This window comes from Ovis canadensis, chromosome 1 (genome assembly GCF_042477335.2).
Source record: "Ovis canadensis isolate MfBH-ARS-UI-01 breed Bighorn chromosome 1, ARS-UI_OviCan_v2, whole genome shotgun sequence".
In the NCBI taxonomy this organism is placed as follows: Eukaryota; Metazoa; Chordata; class Mammalia; order Artiodactyla; family Bovidae; genus Ovis; species Ovis canadensis.
The window spans coordinates 262,437,695-262,457,468 of NC_091245.1; the positions used below are offsets into that span (position 1 = coordinate 262,437,695).

The following is a 19,774-nucleotide window of genomic DNA, read 5'->3' on the forward strand; positions in this document are numbered from 1 at the left end:
AGTCACAAGGCATTTCAAAAATGGCATTTTAGCGGGCTGAGCTCCTCAGCAGGGACCCCCCATCACGCCCCCCCAACCTTGCCTTGGTTGGGCTCTGGAGTCCCTGCACAGGAAGTTGGGGAGTGAATGGAGGAGAGGCTTAAAAATGGTGTTACTATCATTTCAAAAAATGTTTTCTTAGGAATTTTTAAATTATAAACTACTGTCTACAAATCAATCCTAGATTCAGAGTGAATCTTCAGCACATTAAATCAGTGTTAAGCAAATGCTAGAATATAAATATGCAACAACAGATGAATAGTTTTAAAAAATACATGGTAAAATTAAGGTGAAATTTCTACTTTACAGTAAAATGAGGATGCTATTATCAGTCAACAAACTGCATCCATTTGCATGTTGGAAAAATATTAAAAATATACAATTAGTTCCTTCCCAACATATCCAGTGGATTTGTACATATAAAATCCTACTACACTAAATTTCTGTGAGACAAAATGATTGAAGTTGCAGCAACTAATTCCTTTTCAGTGTTGTGATCAAAGTACTTATACTGACACCTTAGAAACCTAGCAAGTACCAACTCTTAAGACATTTGTAACCCAAAATAAGGGAAAAGATTCTATAGAAGAAACTGTAACTAGTCTTTTTAAAATGCTTTAAGGAAATATGAACTATTAGAGGGGAGAGGATACAAGATTAAGTTATACTGTATAAGGTATCTCCAACTTGATTAAGCTGAATCTCTAAAGGGTTAAACCATAACATGGGAATGTCATCAAGATAAAAATTTGAGGAACACAGAATGACAGTGTGGGGAATTTTTTAAAACTGTAATACATGTAAGTCAGTGTCAATTTTATTACTGAGAACTTGGTAAATTATCAAGTGTTTTATTCTGAGAAAACTAGTTTTTAGAAATATATATACAGACCAATTCAGGGTTAGAAGTTCAATATATATATTAGGGTATAAGCTTAAAATTTTTGGAGGATACTGCTGTAACAATAATCTGAGAGTGCCATTTAATACTAACTAACCAGCACAACCCCACAAGTCCTACTATCCCAGGTGGTCTTGGGTCAGCCATGGGTGTTGGAATGGTCACTGAGTGCTTGAGGCATTGTTGCTTTTTATTAAATGACTCCTTATTTGGGTATAATAAAAACTTCATTAGTAGAGTGACAATTTACATCTTTAGTAGGGCTCTGTCATAGTTTACTGAGATGACCACTTTAAAATATAACTCACAGATCACTATGTATTCTAATATGGTCTGTAGTGAATAGAAATCTGGATGTAGACATTCTAGTTTTGATTCAAAGCAACAATCTCTGGTTTCTGAAGGATTATTCATATTCCAATTCTGATACTTCATAACACAAAATTGTAGTCCTAGATCTGAAGTAAACTTTACATCATTGCTATAGAAGCATAAACAATTGTATTCTTATCAGCATTTAAACTGAGAAACAAATATGAGAATGGAAAAATATAAGAAAATGTCTGAGCCAAAGTAAAAATAATATACTGGCCTATTTCATATACTTTAAGTACAGACAACTATTGGTCACTGTGATTGCGGGTAAATCAAGCTCCTATAAAGGGAAAACATTTTAGTTGCAAATCATAACCTCTCTCCACTAAGCCTCTAATCAGAGCAGACTTTGAGATAGCCTTTCTTTTCTTCGTCTGACCTTCACTGATAGGCAATGACCAAAACTCTGGAAGCAAATAGCATTTACTGATATTCCCCACAGTATAAGTCTCCATGTACCCCATAACCTGAAAGTCTCACTAGAGATGGGCTTGTAGAAGAGGGTTTTCTGTAACTTGCAGGGTTTAACATTTTTCTCAGGGGAGCTGGTAACACTGAGAAGTCAATGGTATGGCAGTGCCAGGTCAAGACTGTTAAATAATTCTGTAACCTAGGGTTGTTCTCCAGTAGTTTGGTCACTTCTGTGGTTGAATAAATGGCCTTAAGTCTTCAATTCACTCAATGATGGGTACACAGAACCTTGATGTGTTTTCCATCTACAGCTAATCTAGGTCCCTATAATTTTATCTCTAGCAACAATTAATTGATAACAATCATTTTTAATGATTCTCACAAGAGTTGTGATGGATATTGCAACTTTTTCTAAAAGTCTAATTAAAAAAAAAACTAAGAAGTATGAATTCAGGGATCTTAATCTGCTTAATTTGTTAGGAGATGTATCATTTCAGACTAATGCAGGCAGGATAAGATGATATCAGAAGTAAATACTGGGTTTTTCAATCTGCTTTATTAGTTTACAAATGAAAAGCAACTGACAGCTAGAAGGACGTCTGACTCCCTCCAGGCTCTGACTCACACCTAATGTGGAAGTCCTGCATTCTGCCTGCAGAAGAGATCACTTTTTACAGAAGAGATCACAGATGGACACAGGGTGGAGAGCTGCTTAAATCCAGAGGTGAAAGAGTTGCAGGGGGAACTGGACGGTGCAGACCTCACAGAATCAACCAGCTAGGTGGCTTGTAGTAGTTTTAAAAAAAAGAGCCTTTACTTGTAATTATGCTGCTGCTAAGTCACTTTAGTCATGTCCGACTCTGTGCAACCCCACAGACAGCAGCCCACCAGGCTCCCCCATCCCTGGGATTCTCAAGGCAAGAACACTGGAGTGGGTTGCCATTTCCTTCTCCACTTGTAATTATAATGACTATTAAATTTGGTATATTTTACTACTTCAGTTAGTTGAATAAAAAACTGGTTCCTAGTTGACAATGCAGATTCTGATGTGGTAATGAGCTAATTTAAAAAGTTAAAAGTACAGATCTCAAATGGAGATAGAAAACTAAAGATTTGCTTTTTTGACAAGCTCCAGTTAAGTGGTTAGAATTTTACAGGTGAACCAAGTAAGTATGGATCAAAACTTAGAAAATAAACTTTAATCTATTAAAAATTAAAGATTTCTTTAACATGTAATCACTAATTGAAAAAGGTTAACAATTTCTAAATAATTTTCCTTGTGGAACCAAGGGTAGGCTGGCTGCTGCAGTCCACATAGTCTGTGCCATCTCATTCAATTGTCAGACTGCCTCTTTCTCTTTACAGTCCGAATTTCCACTGAAGATTTTAATAAATCATAAAACTTACCTTAAAATTAACTTAAAAAACTAAAGTATGACAAGACAATATGCTGTGGCACTGATAACTCAGTTCAGTGAAACCACCAGTCTTTACAAACAGTCTGAAGTTACTTACATGCTGCCAGAGGCAGGGCCTGCAGTCTGCAGGTCTCCAACGCCGAGCACCCCCACCCGCTTCCCTCCATCAAATCCACACACGCAATCCTTGAACAGACACCGAGTAGAGCCTTGATGTTTTTTTAACCAAATTAGCAATGTATTAGAAACCAGTTTGGCTTATGAGTGATTGGTAAAAATTTCTCTTAAACTTGAGAATTCCCATGTATCCTTAGGCAACATCTATAATCTTTTTAAAGTTATGAGATTTTCCTTAAACTGTAAAAAAAGACAACATATCCCTCATCATTGTACTTTTTACATTTCAATCCTTTCCATTAAATTCACAATTTGATAATACTACTATTATAAGTAGTATTTACTAATCTAGTTGGACTAGATTTTCCCACAATGCTTCATTTTCTCCCTTTGACAAGTATATTTGGTCTGATCTGTATGTTCCCAAATACTAGAATAACAGACAGTCTTATTCTGTTAGGTTGCAATTTTCTTAGGGTTTCTGCTTTATTATTTCCTGATACCCACAGCAGAAGTTGAGAGAGATAACTTTAAATAATTAACACAAAAAAAGTTCTTCTACAATGAAGGTGCTTTGTTACACTCCATCATACTAGAATAACTGAACTGTAATTTCCATACAATGTATGAACTAAAGGATTTGATGACAACTACAAGATACCTGATAAAATAAGTAAACTGACTTAATACCAATGAGAAGAATGGAGATGGCATTTCAGCTATAAAAAGGCAAGGCAAAAAGACCTTTTCTAGCCATTTAAATATTACTCAAAAAACAAATACAATTGAGTAGAAAGGAAAACCAAAAATACTGTATGTACCTTTAACAATGTTCTTGTAATCTGATATACAAAACTTCTCATTTTTTTCCCCCAGGTAACACAAATTAAATTTGTACTAACAAAATAGATTAATAAAGTCCTTTCATTTCAGTTCTTAATATCATACAGTGAACTTAATAAATTCTGTGTTCTGATTATTCTAAAGAAAAAAGGCTAGAAGAGGGACAAGGAAACATAGTATGGACCCAACGTTACTCTAAATAAGAATTTTACTTAAGAGATCATCAGCCAATGGAGTGTGAAGGATTTAGTGATGTATTTTATTCTTATTTTTGGACAGTAGTACCTTCAGGTGGTAAGTTTATTGGTTTATGTCTCCTTTTTCCATTTACCTAAAACACAAGTTCTTTCACCCCATTTCTTATTATAAAACATTTTCTTTTTAGGTACAACTCTTAACTATTCTTGGAAGAAACTTTTATGTTGTAACATGGAGGCTGTGAGTAAATAAATGCATCATTCTTTTGAGGATTACTAAACTGACAAAGAATCTAATCCCCTAAAATTTAAAAAAAGGGGGGGGGGGCAAGGGAGAATGATTACCCTAGGAATCATCTGAAAATGGGATAAACTTTTCCTTTTATTCAGAAGTTACTATACATTGTCAATATACCCTTTTTAAATAAGGAGGAAATGGGTGGGGGGAAGCTTTTTAAACTTCACCTATTTTTATGTTTGAAATCTTTTTGTCTTAATATGCTTGGTAAAATTAATCCTTAAAAGGAATCAAAACTCCAATCTAAATAACCTCAAACCTTTTTTTAAACCATAAATGAATAAAATCATAGGACTCTGGACATACACAACCACAGTAGTCTTTTCTTCTTCATATACATCATTTAGTTACTTCAAGTGCAATGGAACGCTCTAGCACTTACTTCTGGATCAGTTCACATTCCACTTGTAACTTTTTGTCTTTTTTCACAGGAAAAATACAAACTGATCCCAAACTTATTAAAGTACATTTGTGCATTAAATCCCTGCTCATTTTGCATAAAGAGAAATAGAAAAAAAAAGTCAAACATGTTCTAGTGCTCAGTGTAAACATTTTGAACTATTAATTATTTATTAATTTTCCTTAAGGGTACTTAGAAGTGTGTGTCACATATTCAAAGTTAACCTTAGGAATAGCACCATGACCAAAAAAATCCATAAAAATGATTCTCTCTATAATCCCTTGGTTTTACTTCAGAACTTGAGAAGCTACCATTGTCAACCACGTTTTCAAAGTCACCAGGCCAATTCTTACTTGTGTTTTTGGTTGTTTTTTTTTTTTTTCAGATGAAACAAAAATACTGCTTCTACACACAAGGGTCTCACCATTTTGGACAAAATGAAAAATTAGGAACTGGCTGACCAGCCAATCAATTTAGTCCAAAAGTTAAGAACAGTTCTACTGATGAAGCCTAAATGGTTTAAGTATCATTTTACCAAAAGAACTGATGTATTTATGAATATATTCCATATTTGTTTATGGATTTTTTTGGTACCTTTTTGCAAATGATGGTAAACATGGAGTTATAACCCTGAGAATAGATATAAAACAGAGAAGTTTAAGAAGAGTTAAAATAAATTAATGAATATGACATCTATCACCATTTCTCAAAATTAAGGAAGTAAAGAGCATTCCATTAATTTTTTTCAGGTCATTAGTCAAGGACAATTATCCTGACTCAATCTGTCAAGAATACAGTTAACACGAACTTTGAGAAGGAAAGCATCATAGTTTTGAAGTGGTGATAGCTCTCTCAACAACCAAAGGAGAGGCAGGCAGACCACCTATCTCACTTGGTAATGTCTAAGAATATCCTTCCCCTTACACCACAGTAGAAAGAGAAAGAACCTTCTACCATGTCAACTGGAATAGAGAACCAAGAAATACCAACACTTCAGAACATTCTAACACTGATATCAGAGTCTGATGTTTTTCAATGTCTGCCACCTTAAGGATACACAGGAGAAAAGGGTTAATTTTGTCTGAAACCAAACACAATTAGGGCCAATAAATAACAAAGGGTGGGGGTACTGTAATACACCCTTTAGCTACAAAATATGTAAACCACTTGAGTCAAGTCCATCTTCAGGCACAAACAAGCTAGGAATGGCCACCTACACTGTTTGGAGTAGCACAGCCTATCAAGTAAAAATATTTGGCTCGAAAATAAGTGTACTATGGTATTTGATGATGTGGTAAAAGTCACGCTTTAAGTGAATTTCAAAATTATTTTCCCACAACAGTTTCTTAGATTTACTAGAAGTCACTAATAAAGATACTTAGTTGCACCAGCAAAGAATGCTTGGGATTGCACATGGCAGCAGTAGACTAAAAGAGAGAGAGAATGACAACTAACTATTTTCCTATAGAAATGAGATTTGCAATTGCACTCTTATCAAAACTCAACTCTACAATTTAAGGGGAACACTACATATAATTTAAATACTCTTTTAGCCCTGTACACTCTATTAAAGAACACACTTTATCTAAATCTAAGGCACACAAACTCTATTTCACAGAGTAAGACTATGGAAGACCAAGATTTTGGTTAAATTCCATAAATGGAAAACAGGAGATCTTGGAAAGACAAATCATATAATATTTTGTTAGTGCACAATTTAAAAGAAAATGCTAGCTATGGTCTGGCCTTAGAGGTTTAAAATATACAAACATTAAAAAAAATAATTTACCAGCGCTTTATGAATTCAAGTTTATAAAATAAAGTAGATGATATTTTCCTTAAAAATAAAGAGAAGAAGAAGACCCAACAGGACTTGGAAAGAAAAATTGGAAACCATTTCAATGAAAATGATAAAATCTGGTAAAATGCCATCTACTCAAGTAGCCAGGGAAAGAAAAAAAGTGGCAGGTACCTTGCCTACTAATCGTGGCTACCGCCCCTTCCCCAATTGTTATGTCAGTATGAACATAATATTTTCGAAGAATCTGTAAACAAAGGTCATGTGAAATTATACTACAATAGGACTGGAATTAGAAACTACCACCTCTTGACGAATTCTGAAAATAACTGTATGACACTTGCTACCATAAAAGTAATGCTTATTGGTTCTGATAACCAGAATGTCTAGTGTTTAACATATTTTAAATTCTTGCTATGTGTAGTTAAATACTGTCAAAAGTAGGTTAGATCTGCCCCCAAAATGAAGCATATTTTGGCACCTGTGCTGATGCTGCTACAAAGGCAAGCAAGTGCAAATAAAAATAACAGTCATGATTTAGTCACATTCATAACTTTTCATAGAAAAATATAAATATATTCCCTGAATTGTAGGACAAAAAATAATTTCAACAGCCAGCTTTCACTATAAATTCCAATCCATTCCGTCTTTAAGTGAACTGGTTTTCCCTCAAGGTCATAAGGTGCAATCATCAAAATCTAACACATTTTCTAAGCTCCTATCATCATCCCCATCATGGTATCTCACGGTCCTTCTACCCTGATTTCTCGTCTTTATTTTTGAACGTCGAAGAACTCTTTTAGATTCTGCATAGTCCACATCCTCCCAGTCATTATCATCCACATTTAACCTAGGACGTTTGCTCTGTCGTGGTCGTCTCATAGTTTTAGATACGTTAGCTGTAAAAGTTTTACCTTTTCTAACTACTTTTGCTTTCCCTTTCGTTTTCCTCTTTTTGGTTTTTGAATCATCCGTACAGTCAGCATCTGATTCAGTGGCAGATCCCAAATCTGAGTCAGATTTAGGGCTAGTGTCTGGTCCACACTTTGAACTCCCTGTTGTTTCAGAAGCTTTCAGATTTTCCAATTCAGTTTGCAGTCTCTTCCTTTTTACTTCTGTCTCGGCAGCTTCCTGCGAATCCCGCACCACTTTTGTCTTACTGAAAGGAGCCTTCCCATAGGTCCGGAGCCTCCTGCCATTCCACCTACGTAGCCCATAGTTCAGTTCCTCTTCAAAGTTATTCTCTGCAGTAGCTTTGTGCACCAAAGTTGACTCTGAAGAACATTTTCTACCCATCTCACCCCGTGGAATATGGCTTTTTGAATCTTCCTCCAAAGACACAATCAAGGCATTCTTTGTTTTAGAAGGTGCAACACTGGTTTTGAGACTCCTGGTACGCCTGTTCTTGTGTCCTGAATTCAACACACCTTCAGAGTCCGAGTCTTCATTTAAAGAGTGACTGATACTTTTTGTACTACCTTCTGAGTCGGCATCAGGAGGCTGCCCTTCACAGCCACTCTGTTCATTTGGCACTTCACAGTTTACATCCCCCTCAGAATCGCTGTCTATCTTCTGAGCTGTGGCACATGCAACATGGAGGGGCTTTCTCCTTGCAATTTTGCTCCCAGTGCACTCGTGGTCTACACGGCCTTCTTCCGCGTCACTCATCAGCTTGATCCGACTGGCAGCGGTGGTGGCACACCTCCGAGGCACTCTCAGAAGGCCTGGTCTGGCTCTGGATGCTTTCTTAACCACCTTCGAATTGCTGTCTGAGTCACTGGAACAGACCCTTTTCCTGGCAGCTTTCCTGCTCTGTCCGTGATTTTGTGATGCAGAATCTAAAAATTAAGCATACTCTTTTAATCTTTACTAGAAGAGTAAGTCTAAAGGAATTAAATGTTCAACATTTTAAACAGCTTAAGTCCGGGATTTCTTCTAACTTCAAAGGAGGATGGCAGTGAATGGGTTCAGCTTTTACTACTTTCGAACAGTGACTTTTTCAGCCTCAGCACCATTCACATACGCCCATCAATAACACCCCATGCTTTCTATCTATATACACAAGACACTCAACACTACAATATTTTATTTACCTGAATACAAACTAAAGTCTCTTCACCATTGCACTAAGGTATGCAAACTAACCACTCTCAGCCTCCCTGAAACTTAACAAGTTCCATCACACACTACGTTTAATCTTAGCTTTACATGGCTCCTGATCTAGTATTTTTCTCCATTTACCAGGACAATCTCAATTCAGCGATTTATCTTAACTCTCCATACTCCAGAGTTATTATCAATAAAATGGACATAATAATAGTACTTACCTCATAAAAGATATGAAGACTAAACTGGTTCATAAATAAATGCAAAGCATTTAGAAAAAAAATCCTGATGACAAATAGCTTGGGAACTGTTCTGTGAGCTATTATTATTACTACGTCCCACATTCCTTTCAGTCACCCTTTTCTTTCCTTCTTCTTCTCAAACTATTATCACCAATAGCTTATAAATGCTGGCCTCTGCTTTTCTTGAACCCATAGACAATACAATATCCCCATTATCAATATAAGAAGTGAAATCTCTATTAAAAATAGCTATGGCCAAGGCTGTCTGTTACACGAGCAAAACTAAATGTACTCAACAACCAGTAACAGTACACAGAAAGAGAAAAGATGAATGGAGAATGCATGGCACGTAAAGAAAGCAGGTAGCAAAGTAAAATTTCATGGGGAAAAAAATATATATGCTATTAAAAAAAGACAGCAGTGAACCAAGGTTAAATGTTTTGAATTACCTTTTATAAGACTATTTGGTTTTTCTTTTGCTTTCTTGTCATCATCTGAATCCAAATCAGTTTCAGATACATGATCTGAAAAACACTGGGATCCAGCAACAGGTTCACCCTTCACATTCCCTGAACTCGGGTTCACTTCCATCTTATGACATCTGTCTTGTCCATCTTCTTTGTCAGACTCAGAGTCCTCTGAATCACTGAAGAGCTTTGCTTTTTTAAGGAAAGGAGCATTCTTGCGACCTGTGCTGTATTTCCTACTGCTGTATTTTCTTGTTTCAGAATTTGTTTCCTCCTCTTCCTCTGAGATGCTTTCTGCCTGAAGTTTCAGCAAAGATGTTGATGGGCCAGCAGTTCTGCTATGTTCATTATCTGAATCATGACTTTTAGAGTCTTCCTCAGAAGATGCTATTTTAAGGAATTTTGTTTTAGAAGTTGCTGGAATTTGGGACTTGTAACCATTAGCATGCCAATTTTTCCGGGCTACCCGTAAATCACTTTCTGACTCTGAATCTCCATTTTCAGTATTCTGGGCAGCAAGAGAGTTGGACAATGGTGACAGTTGATCTTTTAGCTCCTCTTCTTCAAGTTCTGACTTCAAGCTCTGGTCATCCTCAGAATTATGTAATAATTTTTTTCTAGCTACAGCAGAAGCATTGCGGTGGGGCAGCTTACGGCCAGAACAGACACTTTCAGAGGTAGAATTCTCCTCTACATCACTCATTAACTTGATTTTATTGGCAGCCACAGCAGCACACTTTCGCAGCACTTTCCGGTTATTTCCAGCTCTCGCTTTTACACTTTCACCGGTCGCCAAAGAATTGTTATCTGAGTCACTTAAATAGACTCTCTTCCTAGTGGCTTTTCTGCCACATCCATTTTCTAAAGAAACTGGACCTAAAAATAAAGTAACAGATTAGAAAGGCCTTCCTTATTCCAACATTTTAAAATGACTTCATTATTTTATTTTATTTTATTTTTGTTAATTTATTTATTTTTTCATTGAAGGATAGTTGCTTTACAGAATTTTGTTGCTTTCTGTCAAACCTCAACACAAATCAGCCATAGGTATACATACATCCCCTCCCTTATTTTAGTACTAATGTTCCTTATTCTTTTAATGTCAAAACAGATTATACCTGTCTAAATTTTAAAAGTTTAAAGGGTAGAACAGAAGAGAATCCAGAAATAACCTAAGCACAGATGGTCAATTAATTTATGACAAAGGAGCCAAGAATATAAAATGGAAAAGGACAATCTTGTCAATAAATAGTGCTGGGAAACTAAACAGTCACATGCAAAAGAATGAACTAGACTACTATCTTATACCATAAGATATACTATATCTTATTCTATATCTTATAACACACAAAATTAACTCAAGGTGGGTTAAAGAATATAAGACCTGAAACCACAAAACTAGAAGAAAATATAGGCAGAAAGATCCTTGACACTGGTCTTGACAATGATTTTTTAGATCTGACTCCAAAAGCAAAAGCAATGAAAACAAAAATAAACAAGAAGGACTACATCAAACTAAACAGCTTCTGCACAGTAAAGGAAATCATCAACAAAATGAAATGGCAACCCACTGAAAAGGAGAAAATATTTGCAAAAAAATATATCTGATCAGGGGTTAATATCCAGAATATACAGAGAACTCATTCAACTCAACAACATACCCCCCCCAAAACAATCAATTTAAAAATGGGCAGAGAATCTGAATAGGCATTTTTACACAGAAGATATACAGATGGCCAATAGGCACATGAAAAGACACTCAACATCACTGATCATCAGGAAAATGCAAGTCAAAACCAGAATAAGGTACCACTTCACATCTGTTAGAATAGCTATTATCAGAAAGATAAGAAATAACAAGTGTTGGTGAGGATTTGAAAGAAAAGAAAACCCTTGTGCACTGTTGTTGGGAAAACTGGTGTAGCCACAATAGAAAACAGTATGGTTGGTCCTCAAAACATTATATGATCCAACAATTCCAATTCTGGCTGTTTACCCAAAGAAAACAAAAACATGAATTTGAAAAGATACATGCAACCCCTATGCTCACTGCAGCATTATTTACAACAGCCAAAATCTGGAAACAACCTAAGTGTTGTTCCCATATGGATGAATGGATAAAGAAGATAACAAACACACAATCTACACAAACAGGAATACTATTCAGCCTCAAAAAAGAATGGATTCTTACCATCTGCGACAACATGGACAGACCTTGAGGGCACTATGCAAAGTGAAATAAGTCAGACAGAAAAACAAATACCCTATGTTTAAGTGGAATCTATACTTATATGTGGAATCTACAAAAACAAAACAAGACATGCGCCACCAGGAAACAGACTGGCGGTTGCCAGGGGGAGGGCAGATAGGGAGTGGGTAAAATGGGTGAATGGAGTCTAAAGGTACAAACTTCCAGTTATAAAATAAATAAATCATGGAGACACAATGTACAACATGGCAAGCAGAGTTAATATGGCACTGCATATTTTAAAGTTGCTAAGAGTATATCTTAAAAAGTCTTCATCACAAGAAAAAAGAAAATTTTCTGACTATGCATGGTGACACATGGTAACTAAACATACTGTGGTAATCATTCTGTCAAGTACACAAATGTCAAGTCAATTACACTGTACACCTGAAATTAATATATTTTATGTCAATTATGTCTCAAGGGAAAAAAAGCATAAAGGATATGTAATCACGTGCAGATGCGTCAGGTAAATAAAGCATTCAATATTTATTCAGCTTTTGGGTTCTCTTGACACACATTTCTCCCAGGACACTGAGCCTCTTCTCACCAGTTTTTCTCTGTGCAGCTCTGGTCCTGGTCACCCTGAGGTTGCTGCTCCTGGCTGGCCCACTACGGGAGGAGGAGTCTCGAGCTCTTGGACTCTCCTTGCTTTCCTCAGAACTATTTGAAGCTGAAGATGATGAAGAGGTACCTAAAGAATCTTCCATTTCACTTTCTAAGAAAAATGAAGCATCAACAGTTCATTACATATACACTCCTATCTTTACACAGTAAGCAGTTATTCTGTAACAACAGACTAAAGGCAGATTCTTAAAACACTTAGAAGTGAGTATATTTTTTAAAACTGTTTCAAAAGAATAGCTGATAATACTAAAAGATACACAATCAGCATTTGGAATCAAGTTTGTTATCTTATTTCTAAAAGTAACATGTTAATACTGATTTAGATTCAGAAAAATAATAGTTCATATACTGATATTTTATAAACAAGCTTTCATTAAAATTTTAACAAGCCCCACAATAGTGGGGCTTCTTCCTGCTTCTGTTTTGAAACAAGTATTTCCTATAGAAAAGACAGTCACTTCAAGTCCAATACTTTACAGGTTTTCAGGTCTCTCTCTAGCAGTTGTTCCTAACAGCATCTTTGTATCACACATACCTCCAAGCTCAAGAAAGAGCATTTCAACATGCGACACACACACACACACACACACACAAAGGTAGAAAAGGTGTGAGATGCGTAAGATAGGAAACCAAATTTCCTGTTCCTTCACCCAGGCATGTCTATCACAAAACAAATATTCCATCAGAATGAGTGGGAACATATTGTTGAAGGAGAAAATCGTGCTCCATAATACAACCCAATTCTATGTCAAAGAAGAAAGTGGCTGATAGAGGAATGGGTATGTGCCAACTTCTGCATTCCACATCCCATCATGCTGACTGTGTCTCCAGATTCTTCTCCTTCCCCATGTATCACTGTCAAACTGATTCATCCTCCTGAGACAGAATTCATCATGTGATTCCCTCAAAATAAGGGACCCTATTAAGTAAACCAAGCTTCTCTGTAAGGCTTGCCAGTCTCTAACTGAGGCTGCATTCTACCTGTCTGATCCTACTGTTTTAAATCACAACAGTAACCACTATACTATCATGACAAGTCACTGAAATCACTCAGAACAAACTCAAGTATGTACATAACACAACCTCATTCACAGCATGTTCACAGTCTGTGTCAGCTACAGTTATACCATCAAATGGTAATAAAATAAACAGTATTTATTATTTTCCAGATCATCAAGCCTTAAATTTACATGACTGAAATTTTTCCATGTCAAATTTTGCACAAAGTATGATATTTATACCACATTATTTAAAACCTGAAGGATTCAAATTTGCTTAAAATGTGGCCACACCATTTGCAAAGAACAGCATTTATCAAATATAATTTGTTATTTATTTATGTCTCTTCTGTTAAATTTTACGTTCCTTGAATATCAAGACCATATCTTACTTCTTTATTCTTTCCTCAAAATCCACAGTAACTAGCAGTGTTATAAACTTGAGTGCTCAACAGGTGAACACACAACATTCCATTTCTCACCAGATAATGTAGAACCATTTGTCAGAGTGACAGGCCTATTTCTTCTCATTCTTTCTGATGATGCTGCTGAATCTGAAGAGTCACCAGAAGTAATACCTGAAGAGACACTAGCTGTTGTCTTGCGGCTTGCGGAGTAAGTTGCCCTACTTGAGGTAGGCTGGATAGGAGAACCTACGAACTCAGAAATTACTTTTGTCTGAGATTTTAAACGCTTCTGCTTGGTATTTCTGGTCAAAGATAGGAAAAATAAAACAACATTGAGCAAAACAGAGGATGTCTAAATAACAGTGTATTATTAAAGAATAACTTTATGATCAAGACACTGAAATATTCATTATTAACATCTTACTCTAGCTTGGGTTACTATTCTTTTATTTTAAATTTGACATTGCTTTATCCAAATTTGAGTAATAAACAGATGATCTAAGTAACAGTATTATAGAAAATCATACTGAATATCTTAGATTCTTTGGATTAAATAATAATAAGAGCCAACATTCATGTAATACAGGCATTCATTCATATTATAAATTTTTTAAAGTTGTATGTGTAATGACATTTGTGATTTATTTATTTATTTATTATTTTTGGCCACATCACTGCCTGTGGGATCTCAAGTGTCCTTACTAGTGACTGAACCCAGATCATGGCAGTGAAAGCCTGGAGTCCTAAACACCTGGCCACCAGGGAATTCCCTATATTAAAGAATGAGATTTTCAATATGACAATATTCCCTCTAGGCTCATTTTTATATATTCCTAAAGACAGTATAGACTTCCCTATAGCTCAAATGGTAAAGAATCTGTCTACGATGCAGGGGACCAGGGTTTGATCCCTGGGTTTAGAAGTTCCTCTGGAGAAGGGAATGGCGATCCACTCCAGTACTCCTGCCTGGAGAATTCCATGGACAGAGAAGCCTGGCAGGCTACAGTCCATGGGGTCACAAAGAGTTGGAGATGACTGAGTAACTAACACACACAGAGACAGTATAAAATCAGGAGAAATCAACAAAACCTGAACAGAAAGAACAGAGACACAAAAAACAGATCAAGCTAGTTTTTTTCTGAGACCAATATGGTTTCCATCTAAGTGCCAATTCACCATATTTGATTCCTGAGCCATGTGTTATGGTGAAAAAAAAGATGGAAGTTTAAGTCAATCTGACTTTAAATTACAGATCTGACTAATATTCATGTTTTTTAAAGATAATCCTCTAAAACAAAATGATTTGGTTTTGCTTTCCCTTAAAACAAAAAGATAAAGGTGCTTTTACTTTTAGGAGTATCTAAGGCATCTGAGCTTATAGATAACCACACTCAACTATACTTCAATTTTTTGAAGGAAAAAAAAAAGAAAACCAATAATTCTTTTAAGCAGTAACTTTATCATAATCAAGAAAATTCAAGTTTTCAAATGTAAATAGACCGTTTTTAAAGTCAAGCAGTTTTCCAGTTTCCATGTGTTAAATGCAATCTGTCAGTTACAAACAGGAGAAGGACAGATGGCTGCAAAATGTAGTATCTTGATTTCCTTCCTTTATTAAAAAAACAAAAGGATTTAAAAGGAAAACTCAAGTTTATTATGTCAAAAATTTAACTTCCCTTAATATCAACCATGGGCTTCCCCAGAGCCTCAGTGGTCAAGAATCTGCCTACCAGTGCAGGATGCATGCGTTAGATTCCTGGGTCAGAAAGATCACCTGGAGAAGGAATGGCAACCCACTCCAGTATTTTTGCCTGGGAAATCCCAGGGACAGAAGAGCTCTTGTGATCCATGGGGTCACAAAGAGTCAGATATGACTGAATGACTAAACAACAGCAATATTAACTAGAGAGTAATGTAAGAAGAAATAATGGCATGCTTATACCTATCATAAACTTGACTTTTAACAGGAGACAAGGTGTAGCAGCTCAAGAATGAACACATTCTCTTTTTATTCTATCCTTTATGAAAAAAAAATGAAGGAAGCCTCAGAAACCATTGGGAGACCATTAAACACACCAGCATATGTATAATGGGAGTCCCAAAGGGCTTCCCTTGTGGTTCAGTTGGTAAAGAATCCGCCTGCAATGAAGGAGGACCTGGGTTCGATCCCTGGGTTGGGAAGATTCCCTGGAGAAGGGAAAGGCTACCCACCCCAGTATTCTAGCCTGGAGAACTCCATGGACTGTATAGTCCATGAAGTCGCCAAAAGTTGGACACGACTGAGCAGCTTTCACTTTTGCAGGAGACGAAAGGAGCAGAACAAAAATATTTGAAAACATTAATGGCTGAAAATCACCCAAATCTGATGAAAACAGTACACATCCACAAAGTTGCACAAATTTCAAGAAGGATAAATTCAAATCCACACCTACAGTCAGCTGCAAGATGAAGACAAAAAAAAAAAAACTTGAAAGCAGCAAGAGAAAAACTGCCTGTGTACAACGGAAGGAACCTCAATAAAATTAATGGCTGACTTCTCATCAGAAACACTGGAGGTCAGCAGGCAGTAAGATGACATAGTCAAACTACTAAAAGAGAAACACTGCCAACTGAGAATTGTATACATAGCAAAACTAGTCTTGATAAAAATGAAATTAAGACATTCCCAGATAAACAAAGATTAAGGGAATTCACTGCTAGCATGTCTGCCTTACAAGAAATAGTAAAGGACTTCACAGACTTCCCTGGTAGTCTGGTGGTGAAGAATCTGCCTGCCAAGGCAGGGAACATGGGTTCAATCCCTAGTACCAGGGAAAATCCCAACATGCCTCGGAGCAACTAAGTCCATGTACCACAACTACTGACCCACATGCTGACCACACGCTGCAACTACTGAAGCCCACATGCTCGAGGGCCTATGCTGCACAACAAGAAGCCACAGCTGTGAGAGGCCACACACCTCACACATCCTGTGAAGTGTGAGAAGCCCATGCACCACAAGAGAGTAGCCACCCCTTCCTGTGACTAGAGGAAGCCCACATGCAACAGTGAAGACACAGAACAGCTCAAAAAATACATAGGGAAGCCCCTGCTGATTCAGTCAGTGGCTAAGACTCCATGCTCCGAATGTAGGGGGCCACTTTGATCCCTGGTCAGAGAACTAGATCCCAAGTGTCTCAGTTAGAACCCAAACTAGCACAGCCAAATAAAGAAACATAAGTAAGTAATTTTTTAAAGAAATATTAAAGGATTTTAGGTTGAAAAGAAATAAAAACCAGAAGGTAACTCAAATCCACAAAAAGAAATAAACGACCATTGGGAAAGGTAATTACATAGGTAAATATATTGGGTTGACCCAAAAGTTTGTTCTGGTTTATCCATTAAGATGTTACAGAAAATCCTGAATGCATCTTTTGGCCAACCCAATATAACAGTATAAATAATTTGCTTCTTATTTTCTTAACTGATTTAAAAGACAACTGCATAAAACAACATATAAAAGTATAAACTGTATGAGAGTTAAGGGCACAAATAAGAAGGGGAAAAGAGCTGAACTGGAACAAAATTCTTAAATCTGTGGGAATGAAATAGTATTAACCTGAAGTAGACCGTTTTCAGTTTAGATGCATGATGTAATCCCCAAAACACCCATGAGGAAATCCATTAAGGTTAACAGTGCACATTCTAAATGTACATGAAAACAACTAAACACTGAAAAACTCAACTTCCACATTTCAACGCTTTAAAATACCTATAAATTTGATGTTAATGCAAGCTACAGTCATAAATGACAGAATAATTTACTATAAAAGAGTAACTCCTGCATTTTATATTTCTTCTCTACAAGTAATCTCTAGTGAAAATATACATTACATCAAACTGGCACTTTCCCTTACACAATCAAATGCTCAATGGCCATACCTGGTAACCATTTTACCCTCTGCATTAAAAAAAATTCTTATGTGAAAGATAAATAATACTTTGAATAATCCTTAATAAGACAACTGATAGTTCATTAAATGTTTACAGATTTATGTAATTAAAAATCACCGCAATAGCTCTATATGCAGAAAATGCTTTCAACCTATAAAAAGTGACTATTCTTTTCTGTTCTCTAAAATGATCAAGCATTTCTAGCATAATAAAATACAAGTATCACAACCTGATTTAAAAACTGCATACAGAGACTACAATAACCAATTCACCTGATACTTTTGTTAGCCTGATTGACACGGTTACAATTTTGTCGTCTCTTAAATCTCTGGCTTCTTCGAAGTTTTTCATTGAATTTTTGACCAATTTTAAAATCAGATGAGATTTTCTTCATTTTTTCTTCAAATAAGGCAGACAATCTCAATGTCATACTGTAAATCTGCAAGGACATGAAAGCAAAACTAAAACTATTAAATCTTATATTTTTACAAATAAATTTGTAATAATCATTGAGGTACTTGTAATCTATTATATCACTGTTCTAGATAATATTTTATCTATTTCCTATTCCTTCCCTTCAAGGACACTGAAGTACCAATTACACACCTCTCTGATAAAAATAAAGCATTTTTAAATCAATCAACCCTCTAGAATCTTGGGTTTAGATCTGTATGTCAGTGGTTCTCAGTTGATTTTTCCCACATCTACATGTACAAACCTCCAAAGTGCCTCCTTCTCCTAAAGTTATATAGGAAGTTGACTGGTTTTAGGGTTGCTATTTAGGTAGCAGAAGGGCAGTGTCTCCTTGGGACAAGGGAACAAAAGCACTTTCACACCAGTCTCTACTTGAAATCTGAATGCCTTTTATACCACTTAAGATCTAAATTATTTTTAGAAAAAGAGATGGCTTGCATCCAGAAGACGACATTATGCCCTATAACCTTAATTATATAAGAAAGATTATGTTATAATAACTTTTATAATTAAAAACATCAAAATTTTAAAAGGGCAGCAATGCTACTATAAATAACTCTTGGCACAGCTATGTATTCACAGGGAGTACTATGCATTCATCTACAATCATTCCTGAAAATAAAATGTAAAAATATTTAACAAAGTTAAATATCAATCACTCTGGTGCATGATGGAGGAAGGTGAAGAGACTAACACTGGAGAACCTTCAAAAAGTATGTAAAATATGTGACTTTCTCATATTTATATATATACACACATATACAGGTATCCCCCACTTTTAAGAAAGGTTTACTTTCTGCCACTTCATTTTTATAAAAGACCTACTTTATTAGTACCTGTTTTCACTAACTCAAAGAAATCCAAAGATTTTCCCTTTTATGAAAAAAGGTGAAAAGAGAGTTTAGCATCTGTTTGCAACAAGGCATTACAGAGGCACAGCGAACCACAAACAGCAAAAGCAGTGCCACCAAGCTTCTTCCCCGGCAACCACTCTCACCATCTCAGCGATGTGTCACCACAGTTGTGATTTTAGTTTTTAAAGTGACATCCCAAACCACAGAGATACATTTATTGTGGTTGCTGAGCCTGCACTGACACATCATCACCCATAGTCCATTGACAACATTAGGGTTCATTCTTGGTGCTAAATATTCTATGGGCTTTGACAAATTTTCCCTTTCAACAGCCTTCTAGTCGGCAAAGTTTTGGCAGGGAGATTAATTGATACCCCTTTATGGGGGATCCCTTACTTATGATTCTCTATTTCTCGCTTGCTGTCTTTAAAAGTCTCTCTCTATGCTTGACTTTTACCGTTTCAACTATGCTATGTCTTGGTGTGCATCTATTTGTTTGTGATTCATTTTGTTTAGGCAAGTCGCCACAGTTCTCAGCTGTGTCTGTGAGCATCTGAGTTTTATCTTGGTGTATTCTGTGCATCTGTCATTAAGACGTGTCCTAAGGTAACTGGTTCTTCA

The 19,774-nt window shown here is 36.1% G+C and overlaps 1 protein-coding gene across 2 annotated transcripts in view; it reads right to left on the bottom strand.

Moving 5' to 3' along the window:
* The window catches only part of BRWD1 (bromodomain and WD repeat domain containing 1), a 123,636-nt gene that overhangs the window by 4,473 nt on the left and 99,389 nt on the right, over positions 1 to 19,774 (bottom strand). For both annotated transcript variants that reach the window (XM_069565506.1, XM_069565516.1), the window contains exons 37-41: positions 18,098 to 18,264; positions 13,968 to 14,194; positions 12,411 to 12,578; positions 9,595 to 10,488; positions 7,712 to 8,635 (exon numbers count right to left, since the gene is read on the bottom strand). In XM_069565506.1, coding sequence (XP_069421607.1) covers positions 7,712 to 8,635; positions 9,595 to 10,488; positions 12,411 to 12,578; positions 13,968 to 14,194; positions 18,098 to 18,264 — 2,380 coding nt within the window. The remainder of the gene's footprint in view (positions 1 to 7,711; positions 8,636 to 9,594; positions 10,489 to 12,410; positions 12,579 to 13,967; positions 14,195 to 18,097; positions 18,265 to 19,774) is intronic.